Below are 24,744 nucleotides of genomic sequence, written 5' to 3'. Positions count from 1 at the left end.
ATTGGGTATGGGTTGGAAAATGGATTCCACCCGTGGATTGTGTTGAATTTGGACTGAGCAACTTTGTGGGTTGGGTTGGGTGGGGTTAGCTCAAGGAATTCTTGGTCTGGATTGGAGTGACAATTTTGCTATAGTCACTTTGGGTTGGGTTGGATTCGGGGTGGATGCAAACCCATTGGCAGGCTTAATTGGACCTAGCCGTCAGATCATTTATTCAGAGTAAGTATAATAGTAGGCTATAAACCAACTATATATTTATATGGAGAAAAGATAATTTAAAAAATAAAAAGGGTTGGCTCTCATGCAAGAACTACTATTCACATACTTCAAGATAAATACATTGAATGCATATGTAAGAGAGATAGAGAGAGGAGAAGAAAAAAAAAGAGATAACCTTATACTCTGTAGCTCACTGCTATACATGTTAACTGTAATATAAGCTATATAAGCTCATAGTTAGCTCTATTATTAAACTTGCGTAGCTCACTACTATACATGCTAACTGTAATATAAGCTATATAAGCTCGTAGTTAGCTCTATTATTAAACTTGCTCTCAGCGGTGGCGCTAAACAACAAACTTAAGCATCAACCTTAATTTTGCGAAAAACCACTGCAAAGGTAAGGACAAGCACACGGAACCAAATCGATCCACGCGCCAACTTCTTAATGTAACGTCAAACAAAATGAGAAGTACGTCACAATTTGCAAATCAACGAAGTGAAACAGCAACAACTTTGTCTTTTAGCACAAGCATGGTTGAAAAAGATGAACACGACAGTAGTTTTCAATTGGATAACATAATATCGTAGTCCAGTAAGGAATAAATAAGTAGAATCACCCATGGGAAGCTAATGATGCTGTGGGCATTTCACGTGCTGTCATCTTGTCCATTATTCGAGTCAACCTATCATTGAAGTTAAAACAAATAATAATAATAAAAAAACTAGAACAGAGCTTAATCAGGGGGCCTTATACCCTCCTTGTACACCAGAGACCTTCCTATATAACTAGCTGTGAAGACAAGCAATTTGAGAAACGATCACTTCATCTGTAGTTGTAGGCTGTAGCTACTATCTGGTTCCATCCATTCTGTGACTGTGATCACCATGGAGTCCGCGCTGGTGTCGTTCGCGCTGAAACTGGGCGGCAAGATCATGGGCATGGCCACGGGTAAGGTGGAGAAACTCCTTGGCGTGCCCGGCGAGATCACCAAGCTTGAGACGACGCTGGGTGACCTCCGTTGCTACCTGGTCGACGCCGACAATCGGCGCAGCCTCGAAGAGGCCGTCAAGCGGTGGGTGAGAGAGCTCAAGGATGTCATGTACGACGCCGATGACATCCTAGACCTCTGCCAGCTCGTCGAGGATGAGGGATACGACGACGCAAGAACCAATCCAAGTTGCTGGAACGCATCCAAGTTCTGGTTCTGCAACCCCGTTGCCTCGCATAAGATCGGGAGGAAGATCCAGGCACTCAACCGGAGGCTGGATGACCTGTCAAGACGGCGCTCCCGCCTCAAGTTCCTCCCCTCAGTATGTTCTGCTGCTGGTGCCGGTTCTTCGCTCGACGACAGATGCAGAACTGGACCATCTGTCGAACAAACCTTCATCGTTGGGGAGAAGATTGAACAAGATGCAAGGAGCCTCGTCAATCTGCTGGTGAACAGGGTGGATGATGATCATGATCCTGCAAGATCAAGCAACGGCAATGTTATTGTTGTTGCTATTACTGGCGTTGGTGGGATCGGCAAGACCACCCTTGCTACCATGGTTTTCAATGACAGCGAGTTGGAGAACCACTTTAAAGAGAAGATCTGGTTGAGTGTTAACCAGGACGTCAATGAGATTGACCTTCTGAAGCATGCTATAGAACAATTTGGGGGAAATCACGAACATTGCAGAGCAGACACAGTCTTGCTCGAGAATGCACTGGAGCGTGCAGTGAGGAAAAAGAGGTTCCTGCTAGTGATGGATGATGTGTGGAGCGATAACGTGTGGAACAATTTTCTTAGAGTACCTTTGAGTAGTGGTGCTTCAGGGAGCCGAGTCTTGCTGACCACAAGAAACGAGGGAGTCGCACGTGGGATGAGAGCACAGCATCTCCATCCAGTTGAGAAGCTTGATAGATTTGATGGTTGGTCATTGCTAAAGAACCAGGTAAACAATCAGATTATTTACAGCCATGCATGTAATTAAGCACAATTCTAAGTAGTACTATTTCACAAGAACAATTTTACATAACATAGGTAGTAAGATCAACTGATACAATTAATCAATCCAGATTGTCTCTACTTTTGCTAAACTGCTAATCAATGGATCTATTGACTTATATTGGCCTAAAAACTAACGGAGTGGGTTCCTGCTAGTGATGTAAATGCAAGGTGTTTCATAAACTCATGTATCCACTTATTGAAATGAGTTTTGTGTTTTTGAACAATTAAGTGCGCAAATTTGTTAGCAAACCAGAAGTATGGTAAATTTTATGTGGACATAACTGTCAAGTTACAATCAACTCCATTAAGAAAAAGGTATAGTGCCCTATGGCCCAAACTTCACACAGTGATGAGCTACATAGCAGTATGTAGCAGCTCTTCTGAGTTCTCATAAAAGTGCTATATTTTAGGCCAACATATATTATAGAGTAAAGTCCATTTTGACACCCAACAACTATTGCCTGAGTGTAGAAATCAACCCTGAACTATTAAATGAGACATTCACGCCCCTCGTCTATCAAAACCGGTTAAAACACTTAAGTGCAATCCAACCCAATTTTTAATGATGTTTTACTCAGTATCCAAATAATCTATTTTTCACTTACATGGCACCTTATTAGCAAGAAACATATTTTTTAAAAAACATATTTGCAATGTTAAGAAAGAAAACAGAACTTGAATGACAAAATCATAATAGGCATTACACGATTGGCACACTACACCTACACCTAGAAAATACATTGTCCAAACAGTCATCTGTTCATAGGAGAAAAGAAAATCAAAATGGCACTTACCCTTCCCCCTTCAACTTTGACTGTTGTTCTTGTGGTCTAGATAGCCCTTGAAAAAAGTGTCATAACAATCCTTGATCTGACCAAAATTGTGTGGCTGTGCTACATGGACTTCATGTCTATGTGGCCTGTTTATCCCTGACAAGCTGCCACTGATTTAATTTACCACTTGTGTATCTCCATCTCCCCTGTCATGACAATAGAATAACAATGTTAGAGTCACCTGAGTGCATCCAAACTATCATGTGCATGGCGAAATTCAACCAAAGTTGTATGTGCTTATCAATTAGTATTATTTTTTTTGTGGGGACTTATCAATTAGTATTTAGAAGTTTATGAGCAGTAATGCCTAGGCACCAGAGTTTTGATCCCTACAATTACATCTCTGGCAAACATATATCTCATGTGGTACTTCTCCAACAGGCATTTTGGGTTACAACAGATGAATCTGAGATTTGTGCACTAGAGGATATCGGTATGAAGATTGTAGACAGATGTGATGGTTTGCCACTTGCTATTAAGGTGATTGGAGGACTACTGAGACAGAGAAACAACACAAGAAATTCTTGGTTGCGTATCTATAACCACAGTGCATGGTCCGTGAACACAACTGACTATCTTAACAGAGCAATCATCCTAAGCTATGAAGAATTACCTCCCCATTTGAAACAATGTTTTTTGTACTGTTCACTTTTCCCTAAAGATGAAGTAATCAGACGTGGAGATATAGTCCAGATGTGGATGGCAGAAGGTTTTGTTCAAGACGAAGTGAGTAATTCCTTCCTACTAGAAGATTTGGGATTTGAATACTTCAATGAATTGGCATCAAGGAACCTTTTAGAACAAAAGAGGGAATTCTATGATCATTCAGCATGTACCATGCATGATATAGTCCGCTACTTTGCACAGTCTGTAGGAAAGGAAGAAGGTATATTACTTACTGAGGGACAAAATACAAGTATACCTACAATTCGTACACTGAGGTTACGGCAGTTATCTGTATCAAAGAAAGATGTAAATTGGGGTGCTTTGAAACAACAAGTCTCATTACGAGCATTGATGTTAAACAAGATCTCCATGGTTGACAGCAATGATTTCCTGAATAGTCTTTCTTCTCTACGAGTACTAAATCTCCAAAATATTGTCAACCTTGTTGAACTGCCACAATCCATATGCCACCTCAAACATTTAAGATATTTGGCAGTTGCAGGTACAAGCATATCTACAATCCATAGCAACATTGGAGATCTAAAATTTCTACAGGTCATTGACCTTGTAGATTGTACAAATATTACTCAACTTCCGCAGAGCATCTTAAAGCTACAGAAGCTAAGGTTTCTCAACCTTAGACGCACCAGGATAACCTCAATTCCTCATGGTTTTGGAAGGCTAAAAGATTTGGTCTTCATGGCAGGGTTTCCAACCCATTCATCAGATGATAGGACAGATGGTTGGTGCAGCTTGGAAGAACTTGGGACACTGTCAAAATTAAAAATACTTGAAATAACAGGTTTGGAGAAGGCACCTTCAGGTTCTTCGGCTGCAAAAGCAAATCTCAGTAGTAAACCAAACCTAACAGAGCTATATTTGATGTGTGCCAGTATGCTCGGGACAGACAATGGAGATGTCCAATGCAACATCAGCGCAGAGGAGCAAGATCGAATCGAGAAGGTGTTGAGTAATCTCTGTCCTCCACAATCCACAGAACTACTTACAATTGGAGGTTACTTTGGAGTTGAACTACCCAAGTGGATGCAAATGATGTCAGCTTTTACAAACTTAACACGCTTGGAACTAAAGGATTATGCATGCTGCAACCGGCTTCCTAATGGTATGGGCCAGCTTCCCTTTCTTGATCATCTTTGGATCGAGCGTGCTCCGGCCATCAAGCATATTGGACGTGAGCTCCTATTCCCCTCTTCATATGGCAGCAGTGTTGCATTTCCCAAGCTGAAGACTATGGGTTTCAAATGGATGCCGAGATGGGAAATGTGGGATTGGGAGGAACAAGTCAGAGCAATGCCTGTTCTAGAGGGTCTTTCCATTTCATATTGTGAATTGAAGTATATACCTCCTGGGCTACCATGCCAAGCAAGAGCACTGAAAAGCTTGTACCTAGAAAGTGTAAGACAATTGGTCTCCATAGAAAACTTCCCTTCCCTTGTTAATCTTCAGCTGATTGAAAACCCAAAACTAGAGAGAGTCACCAATAACCCAAGCTTGAAAAATATTTACATCTGGGAGTGCCCAGCGCTAAAGGTGCTGGAAGAATTGCCATTACTGAATAGCATATACTGGTGGGATTTGAAAGCAGAAAAACTCCCAGAATGCTTTGGAGTACCAATGTTAAAGAAGCTATTTGTACATTGCAACAGAAGATTGTTCGGACTGATATCCTTACAAGATACCACCTCTGAGTGGGGAAAGATACAGCATGTCTCGCAACTAAAGGCATATGGATGCACTTTACGGATAGATTTATCTGGATACACTCTACCAACAGGGTTATCTGGATATAATTTTCTAAGAGAAGTAATAGATTTATTCGGATATGTCTCCTACACTAAGGAACCCTACTCCTTTGAGACAAGGACCTATGAGACCTCAGAGCAAGCCCAAAGGTACATGGCTTCAATTGCTTTGATCTTTCAAATTTCTGTTCATGCTATTCAACTTCGTTTAAGAATGTGCCCTGCTGTACTTAATCAGTCAAGTGGCACAGAAACCAACTCTTAATTCGTTGTTTCTTCTTTTTAGTCAAACAACTTGCCCACAACGTGAAGGAGAAGAGGATGTGGCCATGGAGTAGAGAAGAAAAACGCGACGAATGCAAAGAGTGCTTTCCAGAGGAAACAGAATGCTACAGCAGGATCATTCAGATTCCTAGAAGGCTAGAATGTATATATGTTAGTCAGCTTGTGAATTCATTGTTGATGTGCCTAACTACATTAATTTTACAACTTCCGAAGATCTGTAAATATGACATTCTTTGACAAGAAGCGCTTAGTATCCCATATCTTTATCTTTACCTCCTTATAAAATTCGTAGTGTTTCTGTCGTCCCACCTGACAACATACCGCATACCACACGAAGCATAGCGATGTCTCTCTCCCACACGACGCCAACTGTGCCAGAGTCCGATTGTATGAAAATAGGAAAAATCAGGAATCTAATATAACTTACCGCACAGCCAAAACCATGAAACTTCCTATTTTCTTTATCTTTATCTTTTTTACCTACTTAAATCTTTATCTTTACCTAATATAAAGATTCAAGATGTTTTTCCCAACAATTTCATACGTTGTTATGTATGGAGTACAGACTATGGATCGTATTGTTATTCAAAAATCGGTATTCACCACATCGAATAAAAGAAAAATACTGCAATGCACGTGTAAATAGGAGTAGTATTGAGCCTAGGATTTCACCGGAGTAAATATGATGGTGTCACAGACAGACTTTTGGTGACTACCCAGAAGATTCTCTGCTCCACAGCTGCTAAATACTCTATGGTGAATATTTCTAGGACTCTCAATTATTAAGTAGGAAAAAACAATACTTAGCAGATAAAATCCTAAGATGCACCCAAAATTTAAATCCGCTTCATGTATGCCGCATGCTAATAAGGAAAAGTGCCACTGTATTCACTTTTTTTTTACGTGAAACAGCAGGAGAGGCTCCTACTGCACCATATTAATATAAATAATAATAATAATAATAAAGGGACAATATTTACAAAAATTACAAAGCAAATTACAAAGCAGATTAACTTAGAGAGTCAATCCATGATTGCAAGATGGGTTTCTCTGCTTCTTTTACTCTGTGCATATGCAGAGCAAAATCCTTCTTGAACTCCGATTTCCACTTGACCAAACTGTTAGCCACATTGTTGAAGATAAGCTCATTTCTTCTACACCAGATGTGCTAGCAGCCAATCGCCAGTGCTTCAAAGAAGAAGTTGAGATGAAAAGTTGCTTGAGCTGTTGTAATTATGTTCATGAACTCAAGCGCTAGATTCCACTGAATACCGAGTTCCAGCCAGCATTGTTGTGCAAATGTGCAGGAGAAGAATAGATGAGTCATGCTCTCTACAATCATGGAATTGCACATTGCACAATTTGTGCCTCCCTGGATGTTAAATTGCTTCTTTTGTAGCATTTCTCTTGTGTTGAGTCTGTCCATTAGCATTAGCCAGAGGAATACTTTTAGCCTCATTGTGCATTTACTTTTCCAAAGTATGGTGAGGGGTCTGGCAGGTTGTAGATGGTCAAAAACAATTAGTAAACCTTCCTGAGTTGGAACTGGTCTATTTTCCACATATATGCCCATTTGTCTGCTTCACTTGAAAAGTGTAAATTCTGTAATCTGCTATGAAGAGCATCCCATTCCTGCATTGCTTGATTGGATAGGGGGAGGTGAAAATTGTGCTGCAGTTCACTTTCCATAAAATTGTGAAGAGATGTGTCTTCTTCTTTTCCATAAGAGAACAGCACAGGGAATTCATTTTCCAAAAGCTGGTTGTTCCAATTATCTTTCCAGAACAGCACAGAGTCTCCAGATCCAACGGTAACAGAAGATAAAGCTCTGAACATAGGGATTAATCTAAAGATGTCTTTCCACCAGAAAGATCCCTTTTCCTTGTGAGCATGAGGTGGTTTGTCTGAATTGATGTAGTACTTGTTCCAAATGAGTTGAACCCATGGTAAGTCCCTATTGTTAAAGAACTTGTGCAAGTGCTTCATGAGAAGAGCAGTGTTTTGAATTTCCAAATTGATTATTCCCAATCCACCTTTTTTCTTTGGCTTGCAAACAATATCCCAGGCAGCCAGTGAATGAGTTCTAGTTTCTAACTCATTGTTTTTCCTCCACAGGCAGTGTCTTCTTGCTCTATCAATGTGTAGAATGACCTTTTTTGGAAGCTTTAATGTGCACATGTAATAAGTTGGTAGGGAAGATAGTACTGAATTGACCATTGTTAACCTTTGACCATAGTTCAAGAATATTGTGGTGGATGGGAGCCTTCTTTCCACTCTATCAATCAAAGGGGCAAAATCACTGACCTTTGGCTTTGTGGTTACCAGAGGGAGGCCTAGATAAGTGAAAGGCAAAGTGCCAGCCAGAACTTCCATTTTGGTGCTGTCAGTGTTGATGGGAATCATAAAGGATTTATGAAAATTTATTTTAAGTCCTGTGCACATTGCATAAGTGTTAAGAAGGGCCTTAAGACAGAAAATCTCCTTCTGATCTGCTTTCATGATTATGAGTGTGTCATCAGCATATTGAATTATTGGGAAAAGCCCATTGTCACTTGGGATTGGTGTTGAAAGCAACCCTTTGGAATAAGTTTTATTAATTATGGATTGCAGAAGGTCGGCTGTCAGCACAAAAAGAAGAGGGGAGAGGGGATCCCCCTATCTGACACCCCTCAAGCACTTGAAACTCTTGCCAGGAACCCCATTAAGCAATACTGAAGTGGAGGCCGAAGATAAGATGTTGTAGATCCAATTTATGTAGGTGTTGTTGAAACCTTTAGCTTGGAGTATTTGCAGGATTGCTTGGTGTTCCACTAGATCAAAAGCCTTTTCAAAGTCTATTTTGAGGATGATAATCTCTTTTTTGGACTGATTGCATTGATGGATATATTCAAAACTCCAAGCTAGACAGTCTTGGATAGACCTGTTTTTGATGAAGCCATATTGGTTGTCATGAATGAGTTTTAGAATCACCCCTTGGATTACTAGGATCTTTGTGATAAATTTCAGAGATGAGCTTTGAAGATCTATTGGTCTAAAGTCATTGGCAGTTTCAGGTGACAATTTCTTGGGAATCAGAGTTATGAAGGAGTGATTGACATTTTCTAGAGATATATTGTTGCTGAAAAACTGATAGGCTAGCTCATAGAAATCCTGCTTTATGATATCCCAGCATTTGTTCAAAAATAACCCATTAAATCCATCTGGTCCAGGGGCTCTATCAGTCGGCATATTTTTTTTATTATTTTGTCCAGTTCCTCTACTGATGGGATCTCACTAATCTGCTCCAGTCCTTCCACGTTTTGGATCAGTTCAGGGAGGTTTAAAACCATTTGCATTGTGCCCTTAGTTCCCATCCTGTTTTTTTATGAAGTGAAAAGCACCTGGGCTTTTTCCTCATGTGTGGTTGCAGTGCCTCCATTATCCAATTTTAGGTGGGAGATTTTGTTTCTTCTGAGGCTATCAGTGGCTGCTGCTTGGAAGTACTTAGGGTTCTCATCTCCAAATTTTACCCACCTAATTGTGCATCTCTTTTTCCAAAATTCATTCTTATACGATAACAGCTTGAGAATGATCCTTGAGTATTAGTCTGAAATTCCATTCTTGTAAAACCAGAGGTCTTTGCTCTTCTAGGTTGTCAATAAAGGATAGTGTATCATTGCAGTTGGAGATCAAGGAGTGAAGGTTTGACAGATGTTTACTCCAAGCTTTGAGCCCTCTTCTTAAGTTTTTTAGCTTAGCATTCAAGATGATTGCATGGTTATTTCCTCTAACAGGAATGGACCAACAATGCTGCACAACATCTGAAAAGCCTGGGACATTGACCCAAAAGTTCTCAAACCTGAAGATAGAAGATTTTGGCACTGAAGTCTCAATTGAAATTTGACAGGGCACATGATCTGAGATGTACTTTGAGGTTGCTGTGACCATGGTGTGAGGGAACTTAAGAGTCCAAGCTATTGAGGTAAAAACCCAATCCAGTTATTGCAGAAGAGGCTGCTCTTGCATATTGCTCCAGGTGAAGTTTCTTCCTTTGAGAGGGATTTCTACTAAGCCTGCATTGCTGATTATTTCATTAAAGATGAGAATGTCATTCATGTCTCCTCCTAGGATGTTTCTGTTCTCAACAGACCTTATAAAATTGAAATCCCCCATTATAATCCCACACTGATCTGGCTCTATGTCTAGCTCATTCATCCATAGGACAAACTCATCTCTCAGTTCTCCAGCGCAAGGGCCATATACATTAGTGAGATGCCAAGTTTCATTTAGGGTTACAGTTGAATTGAATTCAATAGTAATCGCATAGGGCAGACAGGACATGACATTTCCAGAGACAATTGCACTATTCCAAATGACAATAAGGCCACCAGAGTTCCCCACCGAAGGTTGAAAGATGAATTTGTCAAATCTTCTAGGACAACAATTTCTAAGATAGGAATGATCAAAATGTTCTCTTTTTGTTTCCTGAAGGCAAATGATAGAGCAGGAAGTTTCAGCAATCTTTTCTCGAAGAGCTAACCACTTTTGGTTGGAATTGATCCCTCTAATATTCCAGCACAGAATTTGGCATGACCTGTTATTGGAATTATTCATGAATCTGATTACCACGAAAATGCAGAAGGAACCAACTTAACAACACTGACCCCCACAATTGACGTTCCTGATCAAGATATATCCCCATAAAAGCTCACCACCACAGTTGATAATAATACAACTAATCATCCATCTTAGGAGAGCCCAGGTGAAGACAAACAGTATAATAGAGGACCATAAAGCAAAGTCGAGCAGAACATAGAGAACATAGGGAAAAGTACTGGCTAAACAGATAGCCTTATTACAAAACCGATAGACAAAACCACTAGGAGTTTGGGACCAATAAAACATGGGGATCATTTCTTGGGCTTGAGTAGCTTGTCCACTGCAACTTCCTCAGGAAGCATGCCACACTTCTCTGTGCTGATCTTCTGCAGCTGTTGTACTGGAATAGGGGGAGGGAGCCCTTTTGAACCGTTGCTTGTTGGTCCCAGGCTGAGCACTTTGGTAATAGGTTGAGCACTGTATTCACTTTAGAGGCCTAAAAATTACCACCATAATCAGAGAAAAAGAAAATATTGTCTATCGTTTGGTTGTGTTGGGACCAAATAATAAATGCTTAAAATTAATCTAAACACCTTGGGTATCTATGTATATATCTATGTTCTTTACCCATTATAAAAATTCAAGATGTTTTTCCCAAGAATTTCATACGTCATCCCTATCTGTGTCGAGCTCACATCCATGTTGTTCCCATGTCGTTCGTCTATCAGACTCAACAACGTGTATTTTCATCCAATTCCCTTCTTCCCCGTGCACATCCAGATCGTGAAGAGTTCGCAAGGTTCCCGCAGGAAGCAAAATATTTCTGCTTCTGATCCGTTCGTGGCTGACCCAAAACCTTTAAAATTTGAGGAAAGCGAACAAATCTGCATGGTTGCTGACCCAAAACCTTCGAAATTTGAGGAACATGTCCAAAAATCCAGTAGAGAGAAGAGATGAAGCTGCAAACGAAATCAAACCATATAGGCTTTTCATCACAACGGAAGATGAGAACTTCACAAAGAATACTAAAAACTCGAACAGCTCAACTAAACAAGAAAGTATAGTACACCAGCATCTTAGCGAACCACCATCTGCACCTGCCATTGTCGTATATGGAGGAGGAGGAGAGCCGCCACCCTCGCTGTCACGCCTAGAAATTCACGAACCAGAATTTCTAAGCTGAATGTGCATTAAACCCCTGTCCAGGACTAGCCAGGGTGCACAAACGACAATTGTTGACATACAGATCCACGTCTTACAAAAATATAAAAGATTACAAATGCAGCGAAAAAGATAAAAGCGAGCTAAGCCTGAAGACTTGACTCCTGCAGCGGGCGACTCCATTCCACAGGCATCCTTGACGACAGTGACAAAACCAACTTCTTCGAGACGGCTCCAACTGAGAAAAACTTCAACTCTGGTGTGGGGGAAGAGACAGCAAGACTGAGTACTACCCACTGTACTCAGCAAGTCATACCGGAAGAGAAGGTATGATGCAAGATATAACCAAAGGAGGCTAAAGGTGGCGACTCTGAAGCTTGGAGCGGCGCTTGCGATCGAGGAACAGGTCTAACATCTAAAGTAGACAAGGGATAGGAACCAATACATGCTCAAATCCAAATTAAACAAAGCAACGAATGACTCAAGTAACTAGCCAAGCATGATGATTTTTATGCATGGAACATTTTTCATGAACCCAAACAAAAGATACTAATGACAAAAGATACTAATGACACTGACTAAGCAATAACTTAATGCATAAAATAGATGCATAGCTATAATGATACGCATAAAATTGCCCCATCGAATCTAGACACAACTTAGTGCATAACACCCAACAAATTCCTGACTGGCGGCCAAATAAATTCCAAATAATTTTTTTTTCTAAAACATCATACTATTCCTAGTCGATAAATCCAATTAAATAAGCGACCAAGATTTTCCCACAAGACAAGAAAACCAAAATTCCCAAATTTTCCCGAAACAAGTCCAAGTGAAAAGGGCATGTGCAGATAAATAGGTTTCAGAGGGCTCTTAGGGTTTCCAGTTGGCTTGTCCTACGGTCAAGGTCAGCTCTGATACCAACTTGTCATGCCCAGAAATTCACGAACCAGAATTTCTAAGCTGAATGTGCATTAAACCCCTGTCCAGAACCAGCCAGGGTACACAAACGACAATTGTTGACATACAGATTCACAGCTTACAAAAATATAAAAGACTACAAATGCAGCGGAAAAGGTAAAAGCGAGCTAAGCCTAAAGACTCCTGCAACGAGGCGACTCCATTCCACAGGCATCCTTGATGGCAGCGACGAAACCAACTTCAACAAGACAGCTCCAACTAGGAAAATCTTCAGCTCTGGTGTGGGGGAAAAGAGAGCAAGACTGAGTACTACCCACTGTACTAAGCAAGTCATACCGGAAGAGGAGGTATGATGCAAGATATAACCAAAGTAGGCTAAAGGTTCATTTGCATAAAGCATGCATTTAAAAGCATTAGTTGAAAGCAGTAAAACAGTTGCAGTAGATTAAGCAATATTAACCAATCACTGTCCAACGCTACACCACGTTGCAACAGGCCCAACCAACCACCAGAACTACACAGTTCCATTAGCTAACTAGGGGTGAGACTAATCACGGTGAATCTGGTCGACCGCCTATAACCGCGGGCACGGCTATTCGAATAGTTTTACTCTGATCAAAGGTGTACAATTGTACCCACAAGACACAGCCCCATAACACATTTCCGTGTGCCGACATGCCACACGACATACCGGAAAGAGGCCGTGACAGGACCCTTCGCATAACCCCCTCTAACCGATCGCACCACACCTCAAGGTTAGCCCCCGTCCCCAGCGGGCAACGGGCAGCACCCCTCTCGTGCCACGGTGAATCCGAAAGCCGATCAACTGAACACCCCGGCCGACCCAACTCCATCACGCCCACCCTAACCTGGGCATGTCGGCTACAAGAAAGCTACGCTACAAGCCCAGCCGTTGCCCACGCTGGCTTGTGGTAAGTACGATAAGTTCTTCTAGGGCATCCCGCGAACTGGTCCTTAATCGCCATGGGCACGACTAGCAAAACCATGCACCCACAGCCCACCATGTAGTGTATTTTAATTAACTAACACCATTGCGGTGGCTCTATTCCAAAGCTATGCCAATAATCCAAGTCTATGCATTAATGTAATTCCCCCCTTGTGTACTAGCTGAAATAAGCATGGCTAAGCAATTCCTAATCCAACATCTACGTATTTTAATACCCAATTTATCAATGGCATGAGGTGAACAACCTATGGCTGGGTAATAGGACCCATCCCACATGATATTATAAAATAATGCAATATTTAATAGAAATGCGAGACATTTGTAAATTGGGTACAATATGATCAATTGTAATGCATGACTTGCCTTGCTCTCGCGCTGATGAGACCTCAGCAACGTCTTCGAGAAACCGCGGATCAACGAAACAGCCGAAATCTACACGACAAACAATGCACACAAGTAAAACATGCTATAAGACTACTGAAACAGGAAACAAAACCATTTTTTAATGGATTCTATGCATCTTTATGAATTTACTGAGACTTAAATGGACTTAAACGGAGCTCGGATGAATTAGATATGATTTTTATAAGATTATCCGTGTTTTTACTAATAAAGAAAAGGCCTTAATTGATTTATTGCGCAATATTCCCAGGGCTGACGTCATCCAGGGGGGGCGCAGATAGGCGGGACCCACGGGTCAGCAGCTCAAGAGGGAAGGGAGAGGTGCCGGCCGGTGGCCCCACCGGCAGCGTCACAAGGGGGAGGGGTGAGGCGTCGACCGGCTCGGCTCGGCTCCAAAGCTGGCCGGCTGGCCAAACATGGCGAGCAGCGGCGGCATGCGGTCACCGGCGACGGTAACCAGCGGCGCGGGAGGTGGCGGCGGGCGGCGCGAAAAGGGGCGGCGGCAGCCGAAGGCGACGGCACGCGCGCGGAGGACAACGGCGCACATGGGAGAGAGGGAAAGCGGGAGGAGAGGGAGACCTCACCGGCGGGTATGGCGGCCGGAGCGGAAGGCAAAGGCGGCGGCGACGACCGGCGACGCGAAGGGTCGGACGGGCGGCGGCGGCACTCAAGGAGAGAGAGGAGGGGGTTAGGGGTAGGGAAGCCGACCACGGCAGACGCCATTGATGGCCAGAGGCGGAGGGGAGGGAGGAACTCACCGTCGAGTGAGGAGAAGGGGGCTCCGGTGGGGTTTAGCAGAAACTGAGCGGTGGCCGAGGTGGCTCACGCGGCGGTGATGCTAACGGCGGCGGCAGCTCTAGCGGTGGCAGCGCGTGGCCGGAGGCGGCGGCAAGTGGCGGCGCTAGTGGCGAGCGGCGCGACGGCGGTAGGAGGCACGGGAGAGGGCGGCGAGTGGGGGAAAAGAGAGAGGGGGATCGGAGAAACGTTTTTATAGGGACGGGAAGGGTGGACGTGGCCGGGAGGTGGCCGGATTCCTCGCCGACGATGTGGGGAGATGGAGAGAGAGTGGGGGGATTCAAACCGAATCCCGCCAATTTGGGGCGCGCGTGCACGGGCGGGAAGGCGGGGGCGTGGGCGGGCGACGTGGGGAGGACGCGGGAGCGGCGCGGCATGGGCGCGGGAGGAGCGGCGTGGGCGGTTGGAGCTCCGGCTCCAACGGCCGGAGGTAGGAGACGACCGACAGGTGGGGCCCACCTGTCGGCGTCCAAGAGAGAGGAGGGAGGGGCGCGAGCGGCCTAGGCCACGGCCTTGGGCTGGCCCAGCAATGGGGCGCGCGGGAGGAGGATTTGGCCGACGGCCCAAGAAGAGGAAAAAGGAGGGAAAAGAAAAAAAGAGGAAATTGATTTCCTGGGATTTAAATATTGCACATGCTCATTTTTAATTGTTTAAAATTATTTCCAAGGCTCTGAAAATTGCACTAAAAATCATGTTAATGTATTGTGACATGTGGAACCCAAGAAAAAACCCACCATGCCAGTTCCAATTATTAATTGCACTTTTTTTATTATAGATTAACTCTAGGTTAACACAACAATTTCTTTGGACGATTTATTTAATGAATTTTTAAGCAAGGGAGGGGAACTTCAGGGCGTGACACTATGGAAGCTGCTGCCATTGCCATCTTGGGAGGACAGGGGAGCTTCGCTGCCCTCACCGTCTAAGGGAGGGCTGGGAAGGGCCGGGGGAGCATGTTCCCCTCCACCGAGGGCAATTACTCGTGGTCTTTCCTTTGTCGTATCCAACGGCCAGATCCTCGCTGGACCCGAATCGTTGGACCGCTGCTCCTCGTCCTTGGCCTCAACCCTCAGCACCGCCCGATAAAGTTTCTCATTCCCTCTCTCTAGGCCTCATGAGCGCTCTTAGCCATCAAAATCAATGGCTCATCATGACCACCACGACGAGGAGGAGGAAGGACATATATGTGGAGGACGAGGATGACTACGCAGAGGAGATCCCCCTTCCCTCCATGCGTTACTGCCTCTAGCCGCCTTCCTCTTCCTGAGCAACGGCACCAGCCGGAGCCCCTCCTCCTTCCTCCATGAGCTCCCTTCATCGCACCGCACTGCTGCCTCCCACATCCTCTTCTACTTAATAGCTATCATCTCCATCGCTTTTCCGTCTTCTTCACGGGATAGCTGCCAAACCCGAGAGCTCGAGACCGCCAAATATGGCGCTCCCAGCTCGCTCTCCACAAGATCCGGTCATGGATCATATATCTCCCCGAATAATACATCCGTCGCAAAATCCATCATGCCCTCGGAAACCACAACCGCGCAGGTGGGATTGCGTCATTTGGATCAGATCGAGACAGCCTTGCTCAGGCTGTCCGGATCGGTGGTGCCTCCAAATCAAGGGGCGGGTAGAGCGGGTAGATCGGAGGCGCAGGGAGAGCAAGCAGTGCCACTCCTGGTGGTTTTCAGCAAAGAGGCGGCGGAACCCTAGGCAGTGGCGACAACAAGGGAAGGGGATGAGGGAAGTAAGTCAGATGGGAAGAGAGAGATGAGAGAGATGGGGGAGGGGAATGATTAGGTTAGGGTTTGGGGGTGTCGGTGCTTTTGTCTTAGGAACGGTTTATCTTTCCCGTCCGATGTGATCGAACAGTCTTAGCCACATCCGTAGTCAACTGGGCCGTCTCCTCCTACTAGGCCTATGGGGTTCGCTGGGCCACTCACGCGCGGTTTTGTTAATTCGCGCGTACTCTCCAAGTCGCGCGCGTGCCACGTAGCGGGTCATCGTACGATCGAGCATGCGCGCTTCTTTTTTCTTTTTTCTTTCTTTTTTTTCGGTAGCGCAACTGCCGTGTTTCTTTTTTTTTTCTTTTTGCCGTTAACTACCACACGCATCTAAAAGTAGGAGTCAATATTTGAAAACTTTCAAGTCAAGATCTAAAAACTTTTAACTTAGATTTGAAAACTTTCAAGTCAAGATTTAAAAACTTTCAACTTGGATTTTAAAACTTTCAATTCAAACTTGAAAACTCTCAACTCGGATTTGAAAACTTTCAATTCAAACTTGAAAACTTTCAACTCGGATTCAAAAACTTTCAACTCGGATTTAAAAATGTTCAACTCAGATTTGAAAACTTTCAACTCGGACTTGAAAACTTTCAACTAAAGATTTGAAACTTTCAATTCAAACTTGAAACTTTCAACTCGGATTTGAAAACGTTCGAACTCATATTTGAAAACTTTCAACTCTAACTTGAAAACTTTCAACTAAAGATTTGAAACTTTCAATTCAAATGTAAAAAAGTTCAAGTCAAGATTTGAAAACTTTTAGCTCAAATTTAAAAGCTTTCACTTCAAAATTCAAAATATTTAACTTAAATTTGAAAACTTTCATCTCAGAATTTAAAATATTCAACTTAAATTTTAGAAACTTTTCAACTCAAATTCAAAACTCTCAACTGATGTTGAAGGTGAAAGATTGAATCTATAAAATATCATAAAAAAAATCATGCGCGCCTGTGGAAAAGAAAAAAGCGATTCCAAAAAATCTGGAAAAAAAAGCGATTTAAAAAAGGAAACGAAAAGGTGGCGTCAAAATAGGAGATCTAGAGAAAAAAGGAAACGTGTAGGGACGCAGCTGGCGCGCGTGCCGGCTCCTTTTCTAGCGTGCACGCGCGCAACCCCACTCACGCGTCATGCCTAACTAGCTTTGTGATCGATCGAGCGTCATCCACATGCCATACGTGTAGAACAAACTAATCCTGACCCAATTTAAATACATAACAGATGAGATAGCTATCCCTTTTCCTATGAATTCTGTTCACTCAATTGCGAAGGTAAAGCTAGCGCAACGCAATAACTAGCCACAAATTCCCATTTGCAATGCACGGGAACAACTGCTAGTTTAAAAAAAAAACACTGTTCGAAGCGCTTGTTTGTTTATGGTTCTCTAAAATTTCTAGATCGAGTTGACCGGCAGATGAAGGGACAAATCTAGTTGCCGAAATTCGTGAGGTTCAGTGTGGCGAGGTCGAATCGAAACGAAAACCCTTCATAGTGAAGTACTTTATGAAGGCACAAATATAACGTTGTCACTGAGCGTGAGTGCTCAAAAACGACACGATATCGCTGAATCGTTGCACAAAATTAATGACGGCATGACGACACCAGTGTCCATGCTGCGGGCTCGCGGGGACGCGAGACGGACGGCACGATCTCGCTTGAACACCCAGCGAGATGGCCTGACATGGCCTCCTGTTTAGTGGTTGACTAGGTGAAACCCAGTGAGTTGCTCTGGAGTATAGTATGATAACAATAAATAAAAATAATAAATAAAAATAATGTGTAAGATAGATAGACAATATAAGATTACGTAAGTTAACGTGGTTTATGATAATTTAAATTTAAATAGTATTTAGAACGATGATACAAATACAAAAGTGAGGTGATATTTCTTTATGAAAGAAAAAAGTATCGAGATAGTTTGAACCTGTAGATTAATCATCTTAAGGCTTAAAAACAATTGCGGTGATATGGATTAATGAGAGAAGAAAAGGAGAGAGATAATTTAGACCATAGACCAATCATTTAAGCATTAAAATAATTGATGTGGTATGACTTAATGAGAGAAGAGAGAAATAACACTAAGTGAGGATGAGGATGAACTATATAAGTACATAGCATATTATAAAAACTAATGAAGATATATATTGAAATATTATGTGAATTATGTGGATGATGATTTAACATGCTTGCGTTTTAAAATATCTAAAATTTAATAAATTGTAAAATTATAATATAGCAGGTTTGCATGATGTTTAAATTTAAAGATTGTTAGTGGATAGTGATGTGGCATCTTCACCTATTAAGTTTTTCGAGTTAGCGCGTTATAACTTTATAATAAGAGAGGATTAGCAATTAATTAATCACTAATGATGCTAATTAAAGAAATAATAATAGTTAGTTAATTGGTAATGATACTAATTAATTTATTAATCGTGTGAGTGCACGAGTGAGGGAAGATGTCTCGCGCACTTGCCACACAAGATGAGTGGTAACACACGATTTCGTATTTTTCTTATATGACAATTGTATACTTCTGCAAATTTGTTTTAAACGTGTATATTTATGTAAAAATAAAAATAAAAACATTTTCATTTTTTTACCACAACGTACCAGCTGCCTGGAATCTCTTGATTCCTCATTCTCACACTGTCACCCTCACACGTATACCAGCGCTCACCGGTGGCGATCTTCAGAGCAGCCACGACAGCCTTGGCTTCCTCTTCGGCAGTTTGTGCTCTTGAGATTGGTCCCATCCCTAGCGATTGCGCTTGCGCAACAGTCGTTGAGGGTGTCTAGCGCGTGTGGCGTGTTCTGTTGGCTGTTAATTATGAAAATAATTACATAACGGAGAAACAAATTTTACCGATAATGCTTAGAATCGGTCGACCGGCTAGGGGGAGCAAAATCGGACCCTCCTCCCTAGGCCCCACCATGTGTCATGCCCTCACCTGCCACGTGTCTCCATAAAAAATGTTTCACTATATATAGATCTAATGTTGTAGTGATTTGAAACATTCTTTTGTAGCAAATCACCCACATATTTTAGAAACCCTCTATTAAGGGAATTTATTTCATTTTTTGTTCCACCAAAAATGTTTCACCTAGTGTACACACAATGTTTCACTATGTATATATCAAATGTTACAGTAAATTGAAACATTTCTTTTGCAACAAATCATCCATATATTTTAGAAACCCTCTATTAAGGGAATTCGTTTCATTTTTTGTTCCACCAAAAATGTTTCACCTAGTGTACTTATTTTCACTATGTATAAATCAAATGTTGGAGTGAATTGAAACATTCTTTCGCTATTTGCTGAAACATTGTTTTTATATAAGGTGAAACAACGCCCGATTTAAACGATTGAAACATTTTTTATTTAATTAGTGAAACAATTCCGATATATTTGGTGGAACATCGTGCAACATTTAAAAATAATTCAATAATAAGCGAAATTTTTTTCGTTAGAATATATCCATGTGTGGTCTTATTTTAAAGATTTAATTGCAACGAATTTAATGGTGCAATCGGATCATGATTTGAATAAATAATTTAAGAGAAAAAATAGTTTAAAGTGTTTTGGCAAAATTTCGGCAACATTTTAACAGAAATTGAACAAAAAGTTACAATTTCAACAACATTTTAGTTCATAGCATGACAACATAATAGCCAACACCAAAATAGCAAAGTTTAGTTCATAGCAAGCACCAACATAGCCAAGTTCACATCATATCCAACATAGTATCACATATTACAGGTTCAAATCATAGGCAACATAGTAACAAGTAGTTGTCCAGATCATGCATTCAAACAAAAGCACCAATAGAGCTATTACATATGAGGTCCAAACCATTGAGCTGCCTCCCTCCTCTTCCTCCCCTTCCCCTCCCACCACCACCACCACCACCACTAGCAGCACCACCACCCCCACCTCCACCTCCACCAGGGGCAGCACCAGCACCTGCACCTACCCTTCCCCTCCCACCACCACCAGCAGCACCACCACCTCCACCTCCATCAGGGGCAAGGGCAGCACCTGCACCTCCCCTTCCCCTTCCCCTTGTAGTTCCACTTGCACTAGCACTAAGTAATGCAAAAAAATAGCAATGACAAAATAAACAAAATTAGCATTGGATTAGTTAAAAACAAGGAAAAAATAACTCACACTGATGTGGGTGGATCACTTGGGTCATTGATCCCCTCTCCTGTTCCACTTTGTGAAGATGAGAGCTTCCTCTTTTGACTTGCTGTGAGACCTTCCTGGCAATGCTTGGCTGTATGGCCAAGCTCATGACATTCACTGCATTTTTTCCTTTTACTAGTGCTAGTCTCATCAGAAGCTCTTATCCTAGCTACTCTTGGTCTTCCAGGTTTCCTTCTCAACCTAGGCTTCTTGATTTTATAGCCTAGATCAACATGTGCCCACTCATCCTTAGATGCCATCAGTTTGAACTGTCCTGCATAAGCCATTTTCAACATCTCCACAGAGAAGCATTTATCCACAAAATCATCCATTTGTACCTCACTATCAAGCTTCACAATGAAAGCCAAAGCATGATCACAAGGCTTTCCAGTCACTTCCCAAGCCCTACAAGTACATGTCCTTTCCTCCAAATTTACTGCATGTGTAATGGTGGCCACAGTTACTTCAGCAGTTCCAGATCCACATATCAATACCTCACGGTTTTTGAGGGTCTTGCTTTTTGCATTTAGAGTGTTAGTAATAGATGGGATTATCTTTTCATCCATTTTACTAGCAAGATTGGCTCTTGACACAAACTTGCTTATGATCATCTTTCTTATGGTGTCAAGCAAGTCAACAATCTGACGATCCTTAATTTTTGAGATCTAACTATTGAAACATTCAGAGAGGTTGTTATTGATGTAATCTACCTTGCACTCCTCAGAAAACTTGCTTCTGCTCCAAATGTATGGATGATTATCATCCAACCAGGTAAGCGCTTCAGGGCACCCCTCCTTTATCTTGTCCATGTGGTAGGTGAACTTCACATTTGTGAAGCTCTTAGCAACTGCCCACATATTTTGGGCAAATAGAGGATTATATTCATCCACAAGTGTCTCATACATTCTCTATGTTCCACTCCTAGATATACATCATCCACAGCCCCCTCGATTCCTTTGCCTGCATCTGTACTAATAACAAAACCTAGAATGGTACAAAGTATTGTTAGCAACTGGAATAATATGCAAAATGCAACATGAAAGATGGAAGATGAAAGAAAAATACGAACCAGCAGGGGTACCAATAGCTTCCTTCAAATTTTGGACAAACCAAGTCCAACTTTCCTTAGACTCTGTCTCAATCACTCCATAAGCGACAGGAAATAGCCTGTTATAACCATCTATTGCAACAGCTGATGCCTACTGCCCTCTAGACCTTCCTGTCAAGTGAGTGGAGTCCATAGCAATGTATGGCCTGCATCCTTGCAAGAACCCATTAATGCATGGTTTGAGAGCTACAAAGAACCTCCTAAAGCACACATCACCATTATTCTCTTCAGTGTCCAACTTAACTACACTGCCTGGCACTGATCTCAGAAGCTCGTCTTGATAAGTAGGCAGCAAGTTATAGCTGTCATCCCACCTCCCATTTATCATGTCAAGTGCTCTCTCCTTGCCTCTGAAAACCCTTAAATAAGTGATATCCACTGAGTATTTCTTCTTCAGCTCTTCTTGCAGTTTCTTAGGTCCTAATGAGGGGTCATCCCGCAGCAACTCCAGTACTCGGTCAGCTACCCATTTATTTGAAGCCATTGTTTCACCGCAATTATTAAAAGAACCACAAGTGTGCTTGGGTCCACTTGTCTTAACCTGCAGCCAAAGAGCGCAAGACAAAATTCATGTTAAGGACAAGGCTGAAATTACTTAATGCAGAAAAGAACTAAAAAAAATACAAATCTGAACTTACCTTACATCCAACGTACTTGGGACTAGTAGATCCAAAAAAAAAACAGCCACTTGCAACCTTGATCCGTAATCTTGCCTTGGGCTCTAAATCTTTTCTTGTCTTTCTTGATAATGTCAAAAGCATGATCATTCAAGATACAATGATGTGTAACTGCTGACTTGCATTGATTCACATATAGGAACACCACATCAACATCAATACATGGATCATGAACATCATATGCAAAGACAGGGACATCGTCATCGTCATCGTCATCCTCATCAACTATTTCTTGATCAGGATCAAACTCAGGGTCAGAGCAGTCAAATTCAGAATCAGATGATTCCGCCAAGTCAGAGTCATAGCTGCTATCACTCTGTGCCACAAGTGATTCGGTGTCAGAGTATATGCCCTCATCAACAACTCCGACTGCCTCCTCATGACATGGACCCTTTTTTTTGGATTTCTTGGCTCTCTTGGCTCTCTCATTAGTGGCTATCTCATTAGTGGCTCTCTGTCACATATCAATAGTGGGCTACAAATGGGATGGGCTTGACCTAGACCACTGGCCAAGGGGCAGCTCAATTAGCAGTATAAATACCAGCTTGCCAGCCACAAAAGAGGGGGAAGAACATATGAACTAGCTTATGGCTCTTCTTCCTCCTACTGCCGTTTCGAATCCCTTGCTCTATGTTCTCTGAATTTCCCAATCTATTTTCTCTAATCTTACTCTCGTTGCTCCTCTCAATCTCTACCTCTATTCTGCTATTTGTATCACAAGTACGTGAGTTTTACTGTTGAGAATCACTGATTGTAATCTTTGTCCTTGTGCTGATTTTGGTGGAATGGAGTGGGAACGTGACAATTTGGTATCAGAGCAGTCGGTTCGTGGGATTCCAAGCAAGGAGGAATGTTGGGCGACACAGTTGCAATGGTGACCTTTGGAGGCGAAATTTGAGCCATGGAGGGGTTGGTGCTGGTGATGCCCGCCAGATGTTCGGTGAAATGCCGAGCTAGCTGGGAGATGGCTCAGGCATTGTTCTTCATGTCCAAGTGAGCCAAGTCCTTTACCCGGTGACCGGCGAGGTGCTGTATCAAGTTTACAACACCTATGGAGCCGTGGCGGTGCAGGTCCTCACCACGAGCCCTAGGGGTGTTGAGGCTTCCGTGTGGTTCCGGTCAAGCTGCGATGCAGAGAGGGCTCGTTCTGTCACCAATGGACGCAATATCTATGATGGGTGTTGCCTGCTTGATGTCTAGCACTGGCAGCCTTTCAACGGGAACAGTGTCGACATGACGCCCACCAAGTGTTCGACGCCGCTACCAAGCTGTGCCATCACCAAGTCTGATGCCGAGAGCATTCCTACCACACTGGAACATGTGTTCCCGACCACCATGAATCCATCTACACCCTCAGCCGCATCAGAAGCAGCGGTGCCACCGGTTTCCATCATCACGACCAAGGAGGATGAGGCTGACATGGGTAAGGTTGAGGACAAATCAGAAAATACCTTACATGATTTGTGTGTAGAGATGAAGGAGATGATCAATCAAATGCTTGAGACATGTCGCAATAGTAAAGTGGAACCAATTGTGGGCGATGATTCCGCCGGAGTGGCAGTAGTGCCATGCACTGTCACTGATTCAGTTTCCATTGCACTAGAAACCAGTTAAGAAATTGATGCTGATGTGGGTAACAACGACGACTTGGTTAGGGAAGAGGATTGTGTGGAGAACACTGCAGTGGAGACCAAGTTGTATCCTGTGTTATCCTTCAGTGATCAATGGGTGGACCACAAGGAAAAGGCAAGTTTTAATATGTACTTGACTTGCTGTCAGGGCCAATATGTAGGCAGCGAAAGAGTGGTGGTGTTTATGCCTCTCCAGCCATGGCCACCTCCTTTTCAAGCCAATTGCAAAAGTTCATTTGTTGAACAGCACCTAGAACCATGGCCATTTTTCCTATGCAATCATAGTTTGATCAAGTTGAAGCTTCCATCTAAAGAGGATAAATTGAATATGTTGCCTGAACAACAAGGAGGCTGCAACCCATGGGAAGAGTCACTAGAAAATCTGAAGTTGCAAGGGGAAAATACTCTGTCAATATTACATCCTAAAAAGGTGGTATTCCCATGTCAGGAACTGGAGATTCACATTATATTAATAGTGAGTTCAGTCCCAAAGCCGCAATAGAAGGGCTGCAATTGTTGAGTGAACAAATGTTACAGGAAGAGCAATTGAAGTGTGAGGTTAATGGAATTATTTTATTCCACGGATTCTTCCAACTCTTGAGTCAAGCACTTCTTTTCATTGAGAGCTTGTTGCAAAATCTAGTTCTGGGATGGTACAGTTGTTATAGCCAACAATTCTCTAGTGCATTTTGGAGTTTCTTTTGGCATTTGCAGCAGGCAATCAATTGGTTATCATTGGATGATAATGAGAAGCCCCAGTTCCTCATACTGACAATATGGCC

General features: G+C 42.6%; 1 protein-coding gene and 1 long non-coding RNA gene across 2 annotated transcripts; both read left to right on the top strand.

Moving 5' to 3' along the window:
• The first annotated feature begins 1,107 nt into the window (after positions 1–1,107).
• Positions 1,108–5,740, top strand: LOC107280919 (putative disease resistance protein RGA3). The gene is made up of 2 exons (XM_015783053.3): positions 1,108–2,157; positions 3,428–5,740. The coding sequence occupies exons 1-2, from the start codon at positions 1,108–1,110 to the stop codon at positions 5,738–5,740; spliced, it is 3,363 nt and encodes a 1,120-aa protein (XP_015638539.2).
• A 3,511-nt stretch (positions 5,741–9,251) lies between these two features.
• LOC112938948 (uncharacterized) lies at positions 9,252–9,920 on the top strand. The gene is made up of 2 exons (XR_003242204.2): positions 9,252–9,441; positions 9,534–9,920. It is a non-coding gene; the product is annotated as an uncharacterized lncRNA (long non-coding RNA).
• Positions 9,921–24,744: the final 14,824 nt, after the last annotated feature.

Source organism: Oryza sativa, chromosome 5 (genome assembly GCF_034140825.1).
Source record: "Oryza sativa Japonica Group chromosome 5, ASM3414082v1".
Taxonomy (NCBI): Eukaryota; Viridiplantae; Streptophyta; class Magnoliopsida; order Poales; family Poaceae; genus Oryza; species Oryza sativa.
The sequence above is the reverse complement of the archived record's forward strand: the minus strand, read 5'-3'. Positions and strand labels throughout refer to the sequence as shown.

Coding starts and splice junctions, on each gene's coding strand:
- LOC107280919 (XM_015783053.3), top strand. CDS start 1,108: ATGGAGTCCGCGCTGGTGTCGTTCGCGCTGAAACTGGGCGGCAAGATC. Junction 2,158..3,427: donor GGTCATTGCTAAAGAACCAG/GTAAACAATCAG, acceptor CTTCTCCAACAG/GCATTTTGGGTTACAACAGA.